Source organism: Monodelphis domestica, chromosome 6 (genome assembly GCF_027887165.1).
Source record: "Monodelphis domestica isolate mMonDom1 chromosome 6, mMonDom1.pri, whole genome shotgun sequence".
Lineage (NCBI taxonomy): Eukaryota > Metazoa > Chordata > Mammalia > Didelphimorphia > Didelphidae > Monodelphis > Monodelphis domestica.
The window spans coordinates 188,865,066-188,880,142 of NC_077232.1; the positions used below are offsets into that span (position 1 = coordinate 188,865,066).

The 15,077-nt window shown below is 35.7% G+C and overlaps 1 protein-coding gene across 3 annotated transcripts in view; it reads left to right on the plus strand.

Annotated features, from left to right (window-relative positions):
• The window catches only part of TMEM131L (transmembrane 131 like), a 163,763-nt gene that overhangs the window by 90,048 nt on the left and 58,638 nt on the right, over window positions 1-15,077 (plus strand). For all 3 annotated transcript variants that reach the window (XR_008912917.1, XM_007496214.3, XM_007496215.3), the window contains exons 8-17: window positions 2,285-2,362; window positions 3,506-3,659; window positions 5,869-5,927; window positions 7,776-7,884; window positions 8,949-9,048; window positions 9,644-9,797; window positions 10,774-10,944; window positions 11,875-11,944; window positions 13,545-13,662; window positions 13,930-14,071. Coding sequence is in view for 2 of the 3 variants with exons in the window: in XM_007496214.3 (XP_007496276.1) it covers window positions 2,285-2,362; window positions 3,506-3,659; window positions 5,869-5,927; window positions 7,776-7,884; window positions 8,949-9,048; window positions 9,644-9,797; window positions 10,774-10,944; window positions 11,875-11,944; window positions 13,545-13,662; window positions 13,930-14,071 (1,155 nt within the window). In the remaining variant the exon portion in view is untranslated. The remainder of the gene's footprint in view (window positions 1-2,284; window positions 2,363-3,505; window positions 3,660-5,868; window positions 5,928-7,775; window positions 7,885-8,948; window positions 9,049-9,643; window positions 9,798-10,773; window positions 10,945-11,874; window positions 11,945-13,544; window positions 13,663-13,929; window positions 14,072-15,077) is intronic.

Here is a 15,077-nt window from a genome sequence, read left to right on the forward strand (position 1 = left end):
TTGGTAATAGGTTTCAGCCTATTCACATCTACTGCGACCCTCACAATTGCTGTGTCTCCACTTAGGAATTTTTCAGAGTATGGCATATGATTGGCAACCATGCAGTGTCATTGGAAGCTGATTGATGTGGCAAAGATGAACTCAAGACTATTTTTATATTGAAAGGGATAGGGACTGTACCTGGGAACCTTCTGGGTGCAGGCATTTTCAGATGATGAAACTTCCTCTGTCATTCAGGCCAGCATCTCTCCTGCAGTTGATAGTCTTATGGGAGTTAGCAAAAGCAGTGAAAAGTTGGAGACTTGCCCAAGTTGGCACAGACAATAAGTACCAGAGACAAAGCTTGAATTCTGTGTTTCTGCATCTGTCATACTTTCTCTCTACTATACTACGCTGCCTCTTTTAAGCTACATTTTTTGTTATTTCTGTAAATGATATAAAGGAAGTTTGGAGGTGCTAGAACTCCCTCTTGTGGATTCTATAATTTTTTTTTTGCAATTTGTACTGAAATTTTTTCATATGTCTTCTTAATATGGGATATATAACTTTTAAACAAATCTCTTAAATAAATATAACTTTTTTCCTTACTCCTTTTAATATTTTCCATTAATGGAAAATAGTAAAGAATACCCATTACCAAGAAAAAAAAAGTAACCAAGTACCACAAAACCTAATATCTCTTTCTATAAAATTTTCTGACATATTTTAATATAACACATTGGAACTGGAAGATGAAGTTATATTTGTCTGTCTGTCTATATAGATAGAGATACACATACATTGAAATAGAACAAGAGAGAGAGAAGATATGCAAGAAGCAAATTTAGAAAAGAATAAATTTTACTCCATGGCTCTATGATCTCATTGCTATTGCTATCCCAGAGACACAGATAATCAATTTTTTGAAATACCCATTCTGTTCCAGACATTGTGCTAAGCATTGGGGGTATAAAAAGAGAGAAAAGATAGTCCTTTCCCTCAAAGGAGCTCCAGTGGAATAGATCTGTGCCTCGTGACTAGATAACTGTATCCATTCATGCCTTCTCTGCCTGTTCATGTCTTTCTGTAAATCTTCGGGATGGGCAAGTGAAAGAGCAGAGAAGCTTTAATGTGTTGAACCAAGATGGCTTTATACGCCCTTGGTACCACTGTGACCTCGCTTAGCTTTCCTTCTTTTCTGCTTGTAGATCTCCATCTTTTCTTTGTGCCATTGACATCTCATGGTTTCCAGAATCCAGTTTTTCATTGATAAATGGATGAAATCTAGTCTTGGCCACCATAGGAAACTAGCATAATATTTTTTGGTGGTAACTAAAATATATTTTATTAGAGTAACATTCTTGAAAAATTAAAATAAAAAAAAAATTATCACAAGCTATTTTCCAATTTGAAATGATGACCAGATATTCATATTTTAGGTAATAGTTGCCAAACTTTTCTTTTGGGGTATTTTCTGTCCTTTTGACTTTTCTGCCTTTTCCAATGGTAGCTCGCCTAATAGTTTTTATAGGGTTTTGCTGAATTTAGATGAAAGCAATGAACTCTTCTCAGGTGGTACATCATGTAAAAGCAATTGGTGGTGGTTGTTTTTTAATGGTCTCTTCACTGTATGTGAGTGCCAAGCAGCAACATTCTAATCTAGTGCCATAATATCTCTTCATTTGAGCAAAGCTGTGATTGTGGTCATGTAGTCACTGTGTTGGGGCAAGTTTTTATCCATTTCTGTAAATTCTTCTATTGAATTTCTGCTGAAACCAGTAGATGACTTGCCCTGGTTCTTGCAAGGTTGGGCTATCCTATTCATTTATTATGCCTTCATCTCCCTAAGTAACTGCTCTGCCCCCTTTTATATCTTTTGTACCACTTCTCCTAAAGTCATTTTTGACATGGTACAACCTCTTTTACCCAACATTCGTCTTCCTAAGGCCTTCATGTCCCCTGCAATTGTGAGTCTAGGAGGACTGTGGTTTTCCATGACTTTGTGCTGTTGACATCTCTGAGTAAATTAGTGTTTTAAAAAAATGGATATTTGTAACCATGCGCTGCTGAGAATCATTTCAAGTGCACCATGCAATTTTGTTAATGTGATCTAGCTCTTAGGTCATGTTAAAAAAGTGGAGGCAAATTTTAAAATGGAACTTTACATTGTCACATTCATTTTGGGGTTTTTGAAAAAAAAAAGGAGCTCAAGATTATGCAGTCTTAATCCCCATATAACTAGGAGCTACAGAAGTTTTACCAAGATTTCCTTTTTAAAAATATTATTTTCTTCTTATTCTTCTAGGCAGAAACCACTAATACTAGTCTCTTGCAAGTTCATCTAGAATGCAGTTTACATAATAAAGTGTGTCAGCACCTCAAGGTAAATGTGCCCCTCCCTTTTTTTAACCAGTTAATATTCCTTTATTTTCCAAGATACTTGATTTGTTCTCAAAATCAAGAATACTGAGCTTTGAGCAGCAAACATATACATATATGTGTACATGCAATTATAGAAAGTATTAAGACAAATAATATATATTACAGATAAAAACATTTTCAGATATTTTGTTTTTAAAATAATTTTCCATATTTATTGTGTAAGATTTAAAGTTAGGTTTGACTCAATATGAGAGTAATAAAAGTGAGATTGTGGTCGCCATTTATAAAATATTAGCCCTTAAGTCAAAAATGACTGTTAGCAGCTTTTATTTTCAACAAAGTAGAGGTATTGGAAATGAGAAATGTAGGAAGGAGACAGAGCATTGTCTAGTCTACCAGCCTAAGTGCTGATCTGGCGAAGTCCGTCTCAGCCCCAGGCAAGGACTCCCTCAAGTCCCAATCTCCATGTGGAAGTCCCCGTGGTGTCTTCAGCCAGAATCTGACAACTCAAGCCTCTTCCTTCAGCCCGAGTCACTCACCCAGCAAACCTCTCCAGCGTAGAAAGCTCCAGTCAAGGACAAGTCTCAGACAACATGACCTCTTCCAAGAATCTTCCTCTAGTCTGGCTCACCAATGCATAGAGAATGAATCAGTCCTTGGGCTTGGCCTTTTATCCCCCTTTTCCCACATCATTTCCTGTCTCTCCCCCTCTTTACAGGAACCAATTGCAGTCTCCCAATTTGCTCAAGGCAGGACAGTGCTTGTGGCCTTTGGGAGTATAAAGTTTTATCAAAAGGATTCACAAGCTCCTAAACTGACTGAGTTAAAACGGTAGAACACTCTAAAGTACTTGATTAAGTTAAGATAAAGAAATTCCCTTTCCCAAATGCTAATTAATTTTGTAAACCTGATCATTTAAAGAAATATGTTCAAATAATTTATTCCATAAACAAAAAGTATCTCTATGACATGCATATATATGTAAATTTTCTCCCCCCAGAAGACATGTATATTTAAGAACTAAAAATTAGCCTGTGTTTTGGTTGGCCTCCCCTGTTTGGGGAGAATTTTTTGAAGTCACCAGATTTATGTACTTATATGATATGATAAATTTCTCTTCCCTTTTTCCCCCACTCATGCTCAGAGTTGCTACTTGGAATCAGATGATCCTTTGCTGCTACAAATGAGCATAATTCTAACCATGGAAACCTCCCCCGAAGAATATGAGGAGAGCAGACAAGATTTACTAGATAATCTCTCCATTGTTTATGTAGCAATAGATAAAACTGAGACCTCAGGTAAGGTGAAATCTTGAATCTTCCATTATAATTAAGCTTGGTGGGTATAGAAGCATCAATTGCTTTAAAATGTTCACTTGGTGGGGATAGTTATTCCACCATGCAAAGGCAGAAAGTCCTTTACTTTATTTACTCTTACCTGTAAACAGGGTGAAAGGTTCCATCATGCCTACACATTATGTATGTATTGTACATTATAGTTTGGGGGGAAAGGTGGCAGTTGCTGCTTGAGTATGTTGTTTTTTCCATCCTTCTAAAACAAAAGAAAAAAAAGGCATTCCATTCCCCATTCCATTGCCCTCTGTAGTCACGGATTATTTAACATCCATTCTATTTGTTTCTTTTTCATTGCAAATGGAAGTTCTCTTGACCTTGTGAGTAGAAGAATGGTGTACTGGGCTTGGAATCAGGAAGGTGTGGGTTTGACGCCTTCCTCTTTGACACTTATTTACCTTGTGAAAATGGGAAAGTCTCATGCTCTCCAAGTCTTTGTTTTTTTTCATGGAAAATGGACACAATACCTCTTAGAATACCTACGTCACTGGGTGGTTATGCGGACCAAATGAGATGCTGTGTATAAGGAATTTTGTGAACTTTAAAGTGCTGTATAAATGCCCATTAATATTGTTATTATACATATTCAGTGAATTACCAGATTATAGTAAATTAGAGCCAGAGGTTCCTGGACACCTGTGAATAATGTTGTCTGTGAAGCTTGACCCTGGAAAATTTGACTCTTGCCTAACAGTATTAATTTTACTGCCCCTTAAAATATGGGTTTCATCTCCCTATATATACTTAGGGGATAAACACCATTTCTCAATCTATAGGCTCCATCATGCCAAACTGCCTATAACTGCCTGTTAATTGATGTATTTTACGTTATTTTGGAAGAAGGAAATCAGAAAATAATGTGATCTTACTGTTTCTGGAGACAAGGCTTGGTGGCAGCATAGATTTTTGAACCCTCAGAATTGATTTGTTGTAGTGAATTAACAAGTATTATTGTAATGTTTGTCATTTATTACAGTGTTTTAAAGTTTGCAGAGTGTTTACACATAGATTCTCTAGGCCCATTAGGCAACTAGCATTCATTCTTTGCCAAACGAGTGATAGCATTTTCTTTGGTTATTTAAGTCATTCAAGGTTAATCTTTAAAGAGAGGGACTAACTCACTATATATCCAATTTTGACAAGTTAAGGTGAAAAAGAGCAGGCCAGCATTTTGTAGGCAGTTTTAGCTTATTTAATTGCAAGAGGTTTTTTACCTGGACCTACGAACCCTTGAGAAATCCTTGGATAGTTTTCATGTACTTTGTGAGCTTGGATGGGGAAAAGTGACTTCTTAATTTTCACTAACTTGTCATTGAAATTTAGCATTCCTTTGAATTATTTGAAAGCAGGATTCTGAGGGGTCTGTAGGTTTTACCAGATGACCAAAGGGGTCTCTGACACAAAAAGTGTTAGAGCCCTGGTGTAGAGACATTAAGCTCTATTTTAATCCATCAGTATGTGATATAATGTTGCTTCCTGGAGGCAGCTAGGTGGTCTAGTGGACAGAGCCCTTTGACCTGAAGTCCAGGAGCCCCTAGTTTCAGTCTGTCCTTAGATACTTAGGACATAGTCAATCCTGGGCATCCATGTTAACCTCTAATAACATATTAACTTCTGGCTATCTTAGTTTCCTCCACCTAAAATGGAGGTGATATTAAAAAAACCTCACCTCTCTGGATGGTCATGAGGATGAAATGAGATAATGTTTGCTTAATGTTAATCACCTACATAGGATGATGATGAATAAAACTGGTGACTTAAAGGACTCAAAGTAGGTTGCTTATTTACTGAGTGCAAAATAATAGGCAGGTAGCCCATGCTTATTCTTTTCCCTGAGTCAATTGTCTTATAATGGCTGCCATATCTTTTGATAATTCTTATTGAAGCTAATGAAGTTGGTCAGATTTGATCTCCTTGACCACAAATCTCAAATCTTTTAATTCTGTATTTGCTGTTTTTCATTTTTTGATGACTTATTCTAACTGTCCTTTTTTCTGTCTACTTAGAAAAAAAAAAGTTACAGTAAGAAAAAAATCCCAATAGAAATCTATATTACAACTTTGACAGAAATTTAAGTTATTTCAATACCTCCTATAAAAGTATATGAATTCAGAGAACTTTGTTTTAATTTAGTCACTCTGGTTGTTTTTGACAGATGATTCTGCAGTAAATATGTATGTGTTACATTCAGGAAACAGCCTTCTGTGGATACAGGTGATGCATTTACCTTGTTGACTTTATCTTCTTACATCTTTTTATGTTATAACCTACAATATGTGTAAAAGTTTTTGTTGAATTTACAAAAGTACATTTATCACAGTCATTTATAGTTTCAGATTTTAGATTTTGATCTAACCTTGCTTGGGAGGTTATGGATTGATTCTTTTTCTGCACATCTTAAAAATGTAGGAAAGTATCTTTCCTGTCTTGGTTGATTAAACTGATAGTTTTTTATCAGAGACTGCACTTATACAAACTCTCAAGTCTCTTTCCAGCCTATTTATCCTATAGTTCATTTTTTTTTCTCTAGTCCATCTATGTAACATCATTTCTCAGATATAATTTAGAAAATGAGGATGTTTGGCTTAAAGAAAAATGTTGTAGTTAACATTAATAAATTAAGAAAATGAATGCATTGTGCCCAAGTATAAATATATACATATACCTAAGTTTATCAAGAGATGCTTGTTCATTTATTCCAGATAAGAGAGATGTAGAGCAAGAAACAATTTCAGGTTTGCTTTCAGAAAAACTGGCTCCCAATTTTAGCTCATTTTGTTAGTCACTGTGTGACAACAGGCAAACCTCAGTTTCCTTATCTGTAATATGTAGTTAGGAAAGTGCTTACTCCATTCATAATAAGTGCCTAAATGTATATTGATGAATGAATAATGTTGACTTTATAGGGTTTTGAGGACCAAATAAAATAAAGGTGATCATTACATTGATGGTCAAGACAAAGGAGTTTTTTTGGCAGAAGGCAGAGGAAGTGTCTAGACCTATGATTTCATTAGGATTCTTACTTCCATTGAGAAAACTCCCTCCATCAATGCAGACCAGCATCTGTTTTATATATATTCTTAAAGAATTGCTTGGGACTCTGAGTGATGGGACTTTGTTAGAATGCAGTAGCCATTCTGGAGCTGAGGTGGTTCTTGAACTCAGATCTTTTTGACTCCAAGGATAGCCCCTTTGTTCACTAAACCATGCTGCCTTTCAAGCTTAAAGGATATCATTGAAGAGATACATGATCAGAAAAGGTGAAGGGGAGCAATAAAGTAGTGAGAGCAGAGGGATTACGGTGGCTCCCCTGAGTGCCCCATTGGTACCCACAAAGTATTCACATGTGGAGCGTTCGTCAGCTCCTTCTTGGTAAGGGGGTGAGGATGCTGGGTTGGAGAAAAAGAAGAGTTGAGACTCAAGCAGAATGAGACAGTGTGATCTGTGCCAAGAGAAGGGGGAAACCGTGTGCACCTGCGTGAGGCTTTGAATCTGATCAAGTAACCAAAGATTTAGGATAAGGAAGGATAAAACTGCTGTCCTTGAGAACTTGAAAAGATTTTCCTGTTGACTAAGTGCAACATCAAAGAGCCCTCGAATTTGTCATTGAATCAGAAGGAATCTGGGCAGGGGAGAGTAATGAAACTCTTGACTTGAGCATTGGAGATATCACAATTCCCCTAACTTTTTGACCCAAATGCTTTTTTCTTTCTTAAATCCTTTTGGTTGGCTTTCTTTTTAGGGTGACAATAGAAGCATTCTCTTTCCATTAATATTCAACAATTTATTATCTTTTGGGCAGTTGTTCTGCAGTCATCCCTCATGCTGCTCCTTCACCTGTCTAGATAATTTGGGTCACTCCTTAGCTTTTATTTTCCCCATCTGAATCTTTCCTCTTGGGAACTATGATTTCCTACCCCTTTTCTCTCCCAGTCATTTTTGTTTTCCTGTTCTGCATTTTTCAGGTTTCTTTGCCTCCTTTTGAAAATATGTGGAGAGAAAATAGATACTCACTAGTCATTTTCCAAAAACAAGGCCAATGATGCTTATCTTTTATTTCAGGATGTACATCATTTCTCACGAAGAGATTCTTTATCTCTGCAATTTGAACCAGTCCTGCTACCCTCTTCTACAACCAATTTTACCAAAATTGCTTCTTTTATTTGTAAAGGTACAGTATGTTTATGTTTTACATCTGTCTCCTGTTTACTTCTGTTGCCTAAGCATATCTCTCATGAATTTCTATCATTAATACTGTTTTCCAAGAACACCATTAATATATAATGGCCAAATCCTGCGGTAATGTCTTGAAACTCTGCCATCATGCCATCTAACTAATCACCCACTTGTACTATTGTTCCTGTGGGACTAACTTTTTCCAATTTTTGTCATTTCACTTGAAGCCACATTTTCATGAAACTAGTTAAAGATGTTAGATAGAGTATGCTTATATAGCTGATATAATGATGATAATTATTGATGTCTCAGTGGAGTGATTTTCTTATAACTGCAGATTAACTTAAGGAGGAAGATAATGAGTTTGGGTCCCATTGTGCAAGGATTAAGAGTTTTTAGAGTTTGCATAAGGAAAGAATGCCAATACTATTTATTTTATACGCTTTAATGTGAAATTTTATATTGGAATTCTTGATTTAGTAGTGATAAGGGGCTAGGAATAATCAAATTTCTAGGATACTTTTTCCTTAAAATTTTTTTTAAAATCCAATTTTATTTTGTTTTAGCTTCACATTCTTTTTTCCCTCTCATCTTTGTCTCTCCTTTCCTAGATGGGGTATTGAATGGCACAAAGGATACCATCATTAACCCCCCTTACCTCCCAAAAAACAATTCTTGCTTGCCATGTAGATTTTATTCCTTTCATACTCAGTCTTTCTAGTGCCCTTCAATGCTATTTGCCACCCAATTTAGCTACTGTAGGCATAAGGACTTTTTTCCTATTAACTAAGAAAAAGCAGAGCTTTGTTGTGGAAACACTATGAAGTGTGGAACTTGATTTTTTTTCCCAAGAAAATAAAGTAGATGTATTAATAGTTTGGCAAAAGAAGCATCCAGGTAGTAGGCTGTATTTTGTAGAGGAAAGGAGCCAGAGAATCAGTAAAGAGGAAAAGCATAAGGGCATCTATTGGAACTCCACTTGTGATTCTCTTCGGCTTTCCTGGAAATCAAGAGATGAGATCTGTGCTTAACCCTGCCTTTTTTTCCATTTCCAAAAAGCTTCATCATGTCTCAGTGAAACTGATTATCGTGGGGAAGAAAGAAGTCAGAAAGGCATGGCCTCGTTGCAAGCATGTCTCTCTCGCCCTGTGGTGCAAGGGTAAGTTCTGTCAATCAGGTAGTCCAGTATTTATTAAGCACCATCTTTGGGCCAAGTTCTCTACAACATGCTGGGAATAGAAAGTCAAAAATGGAACAGCCCCTCCCTTGAAGGAGCTCATAAATCTTTTGACAGCAGGTTAATTCAGTTTTCATTCTATTTTTCATTAAGAGTCAGGGAACAGTTTCTTAAAAGGAAAATCCTTAGGGAGGTTTTAGGTAACTGTCTATTTTTAATAAGTGAGATCTTAATTCCAGCCCCATCTCTGGTAGAGCTACTAAAATAACTTTTCATCCCTTCACAAACCCACGTCATTAACTGATGTGGTTCTTTTTGTCTCTTTCTGTTCTAATGATTTCTGGTAATAATTAACTGAGCCATAGTAGGATAGTAGGAATTGGGGAAGGATGGGGAGGGGGCGATTAGAGCAGAAAGGCAAAGACAGAAGAATATCCACAGGCCAAAAAACCCAATCCTGAAGAACTAGAATTTCTGACATTTTTTAAGTTGAGCAAGATCAGTGTTAGCCCTTCCCTCAAGAGTGTTTGTAGCAAGGCCCGAGATTCATCCTTGTCTTCTGTGTGTCCTTTCATAGATATTTTGCGATTGACCCTTCCGCCATCCAGTTTCACCTTGAGCCACACTGGAATGCATCAGGAGTTTGGTCAATCTGGTACACTAATCGTTTTAGTCCCAGTGTTGTTGTAAAGGACGTGCTTGTTTCCAAGGAGACCAAGCATATTTTAAAGGTAGGTATGGGCAGATATCTTTTGAAGTTAGTTTTCTTCTAAGTCAGGTACTTATGAGCACCTCCTAGGTGCTCATAAAAGTATTTTATTTTTCGTAATTTCAAAATGATTGTTTCAGGAGATAGTCTTGGGAGGTAGAGTATTGCAAAGCATTTGAAGACAGTTGACGGTTAGGATTTTGACAGACCCTTTAATCCCAGTAATCTTTGTTTTTCTTCTCTGTAAAGTGAAAGAGTTGTACTGCATGGTCTACAAAATCCTCTTCATCTCTAAAATTATTAATATCGCATGTTCCTGTTGCCTGCCCATTCATAGGATTTTTTTCCCCAAAATATAGTATTGTGTGAAATCCCTACAATGAGATCAATTAGTGAGGGGGAAAATAAATCAATATACAGCCAATTATGGGCTGCACTTGGATTTTATTATAAGCCCTATTAATGGTAGATTGTCCCTAATATTGAGCTATAAGTTGTTTTGTGTCTTTCTGCAGATTATTCTGTAACTATATGTATCCAGAGCCTTTTTTAAAAGGATTATTTGCTAATCACATCAAGGCATGTCATTAATGTGGTATATACATGATTTCATAGAAGGTAACAACAAAGATGATGTGTGTTTTGCACTAAGAAAATTATTTTTCAGAAAAAAGGGACCTGTGGGAATAAATCCATATAGCACATTATTGAGGGGGAAATGCTGCCATTTGTGAAATCTTTCAGATTACTTACATGAAGTTATATAAGCATTCCTTAAAATAATGGGCATAGGACAGAGTTCCAAACAGATTTATTTTAAAGTATTTGATCTTCCCACACTTAATTTGGCAAGTCATCTTATCCAGTCTTTCCTTTACAGTTAAAGAAGAGATTTTTAAAAGGAAGAGGTGGTCTTAGATAATTTATCTTTTTATAAATGAGATTTTAATAATTGTTAGCTGTAGAAAAAAATCCCTTTTTTTTTTCTTTCCTTTTAGGTTCAGAATTTCACTGGCCCCTTATTTCTACCTCCAGGATGTTGGAATATATTTTCTTTGAGACTTGATGTTAAAGACACTGCAGTAAATATGTTCACCCATGTGTCTTTGACCACAAACCTAGGTGCTACATTTGTAATACCTCTTCAGATTTATTCACCTCCAGCCAAGGTATTATTTTATTGCTGTGTATGTGTATGTGTATGAAAGAGAGAAAAAATAAGAGAGAGTGAGTGTGTATGATTAGACTTCTTCAAAGATTTCCTTACGTTCTGTTATCCATCAGCTTTTGACTATTACACAAAAGAGGGTTAGGTTCTTTGATACTGGTCTGAAAGTTCAGCAATATTAAAATATCAGTTTCTACTTGATATCTGTTTGGATAGGCTAAATGTAAAAATATTCATTATTAAAGACTAGTTAATAGTTTGATTTTCCTAAGCAGTTTTATATCATCAGTTTTTTAGAGAATAGAAATGCAACAAAATATCCATGAGTCAAAAAGGATTGAACTTTTCTTTGGTTTAGAAGTTACCTTTAAATTCTTGGTGGTGGTATTGCTTGGGTCATTCCTTTGGGGATTGGCTCCCACTACATAGATTGAAAGATGTAGGAAGATGGAATGGAATTTGTACTTACCCCATGAAACAGAACAAATATTCTTTATTTTATTTTATTAAAAACCTTTTCTTTCTGTCTTGGAATCACTACTAAGTATAAGTTCAAAGACAGAAGAGTATGAAGAGCTAGGCATTGGGATTAAGTGGTTTACCCAGGGTCACACACCTAGGAGGTGTCTGAGTTCAGATTTGAACACAGGACCGACCACCTGACTCCAGGCCTGGTGCTCTATCCACGGACCTACCTAGCTTCCCTAGGTGTTGTTTTTTGAAATAACTTCTGATCATTGTTAACTTTCTCATTAAAGTATAATTTGGATGGGAAGAAAAATAAATATATTTTTTTAGCATTTTGATTGCTTGATTTCTCTAGAAATGGGTATTTACTGTAGGTGCAGGCTTCTATGTGTTTCATGTGCAAGTGTTTTGGGCCTTGATTTTTGATGACACTTTTTGAATTAATTATTGCCTTTCCATGTAGATGGGGAATCTGGGCTCTGAAGTGATAGCTCATTGTGGCATGCACTATTACATGGCAAAATTAAACAGAGGTAAGAGTTTTATTCAGTCTTGCTGCTAGAACTGAAATGAGGGTGTAGAATTGACATGTTCATCTCTTATATTAATATAGTTGTACCATATGTTGCTACTTTTTAAAAAATGGTCATTCATGAAATGCTTTAAAAGAGATTCTCTGTCAGAATTCAGCAGACTTGACAATGATGATAACCCCTTAAATTTGTGACACCTTTATTTGTTTTCAAAGCTCTTGTTATCTGTATCTGTTCATTCCTAAACTCTGTTTTTAATAAAAAAAAACAATGAGGCATCCCTGGTTTCATGTATAAAATGACATATTTCCTGTGACATGACCTCCCACCTGGTAAATTTGGACAGCGGTTATGCTAGAAGAATTAGAGAGACTTGGGTTATTTTGATAGTCAGCAACCATTTTCACAAGGATTAAACCTGGCTGAGGACTGGAATTTTGGCATGGAGGCCATTTCCAGACTTTCCCTCAAACCTTGAGTTCAAAACACCATTTTCCAAGCAACTATCACTTTCAGAAACTTGTCAGTTGCATTAGATTCCTATACTGATTTTATATCACCCTCTCAAATGCTGTAAAAATAAGAGGGAAGATGGTAATTCAATTCTTAGACCAAGCATTTCAGGATACTGGTCTCTTGCAAGTAGCAGCACCATCTTTTTTTTTTTTTTAAATAATCCCTTTCTGGTCTCATTTATTGATGAACACTCTTGTTGGCAGTGAGATAGTAAGGACCCTGGGAACTGACATTGATGGAAAATAGGATTTGTGTAAAAATGAATAATGGTTGAATTGTAAGCTAAAATTAATAAAAGCTTCACAGTTGAAACAAAAGATAATTTATTGTTTATTCACAAAACTTCTGTTGGTTATATGTGATTACCATAAAATCGAATATTCTGTTAGACTTTTAAGAAGTATGCCAAGACCTGTGATTTTTTAGATTTAGAGAACTCGCTGTTCCTTAGATCCTGAGAAGCTTGACTCATAGAATACTTACTTAGTGACTTTCACTTACACAGTAAGTATGTGTCAGAGTCAAGACTTGTACTGAGCCTAGAACTCTTTCAACTCTCAAGGCCAGTTACAATCCACTGTGCCATACATACAGTTAATATGTTAGGGGTCCATACCTTTTTCTGTGCATTGGATCACTGGGCCAGTCTGGCAAAAAACTATGGACCCTTTCCCAGAATAGTGTTTTTAAATACATAAAAATAAATAGGATGACAATGGAAGCCAATTATGATTGTCAAATATGGTTTGATATTGAAATATGGTTATCAACAATCTTTTTAAAGGTCACTGCCCCAAATTTAAGAGCTTCTGGTCAAAATGGATAATTTAGATGGTTAAATATAGGTGATTCAGTATTAAATTCAACTGATTCTGAATAGATGGAAAGAAATAATGAGTAGACAGGAGGTAGCAGTTTGCTTCCTTGAGTAAGAGAAGCCATACATTCTCAGAAAGTCTAATATCTTCCATGGCAGTCTTCATTTAGAGTATTCTGGAAGTCATGTGGGGCTTAATTTTAAGTGTCAAGTAAATTGATTTATGTTTTCTGTCATTGCCAATAAATAACTTGATTTCATTTCTAGGAAGTCCTCATTGGCAAGGGGGCTTTCCTTTGGACCATCCTACTTGGAAGGTGGATTCTCAGCTTGCAAACAAATTTTATCAGAGATGGCAGAATATAAAAAGTGGTCATGTCTGCAGGTGTGTCCCAAGGTTCCACAAACTCTTTCCTTTATCCATATGACACTTTGTGAAAATTGCCTTTTATGCAATATTCTCTTTGCTACAAAGAACTCTTAAAGTTTGACATATTTAAATATCTAGTATGTAAATTCATGGAAGAAATAAGAATTCCTCCCAGTCAATAAACAGTATTGGTGTGGGTGGATCAGTGCTGGGGGCGGGATCATTGTACCCCCAGTGTTTAATATAGTACCTGGTAGATATAACTTTTTCTTTATTAAACAGGAGGAGTTTTTCAGGAATGACTCCATTTGTTTATCCAAAGAACTCTGAAGAATCGAGGTCCTTTGCTTCCTCTTTGCCACGTTTAATCACAGAGCCTGGCCTTACCTTGAACTTCAGTGCATCTGCTCTCAGGAACAGTATGGTGAGGATAATGGCTTTTTAAAAAATATCTTCCCAGTGGTTTGTTAGCATTGTGAGAATATATATGCATACGCATGCACACATATATGTCTCATTATCCTAGAAAAGAGTATGAAATGTGAAAGAAAATGAAATTTACTTAAAAATGTATTTTATTTTGACATATACATTAGCTCAAGAAAAGCCAAACCAAAATAAAATATGTGAAATTCTTAAAAAATAGAGTTTGGAAGTCACAGTCCTTTACCATATTATATACCTATTCAAGCAGGGTTTGATTTTATTTAGATAGACTTCCTATTTTTTAATCAATTACTTTAGTTGTATTTTTACTTTTTTTTTTTTACAAAAGTTTATCTTTAGTGCATTTAAATTAAGATAGAATTGGAGAGAAATAAGTTCAAGCCAAGTCATATCCCAGCTTTTTGTGATCTTGTTCCAGTCATATCCCTTTTACAAAAATGATTAAGAAAATAAGCATTAATATTTTTATCTTCGCTCAAGATATCACTACCTACTAACATATTGACATTCTTCAAATGAAGCCTAATATTTCTAGGATTTCTTGTATTCCTTTCTGTTATGTTATGGGAGAGCACTTGGCAAATCATGAAAAACTAGACTTAATAGATTTTAACATTTCAGTATAATTATACAAATATCCAAAGAACAGGAAAAGAGGATTGTGTATGAAAATGTGAACTTTAGCTTTTTTAGACGTTTATGTTCAATTTAACATGTTAATGTCATCTTTGCCCCTTCTGAACTGTCTTCTGTTCTTTTCCTTGTATCTTATTTCACTCATTCTCTTTTCTTACATCAATGTCACAAATCACCTATTCCCAACCCACAACTCCTTCCTTTTTCCTTCCCCACAAAGTCCTTCTTTGTAACAGATGCAGTCAAGCAAGGCAATTTCACATTGACGTTGTTTTAAAATGATATCTTGTTCTGAATCTGTAACCCCAGCCACAGTTGGCCTAGACTCTTAAATAGGAATCTTCTGC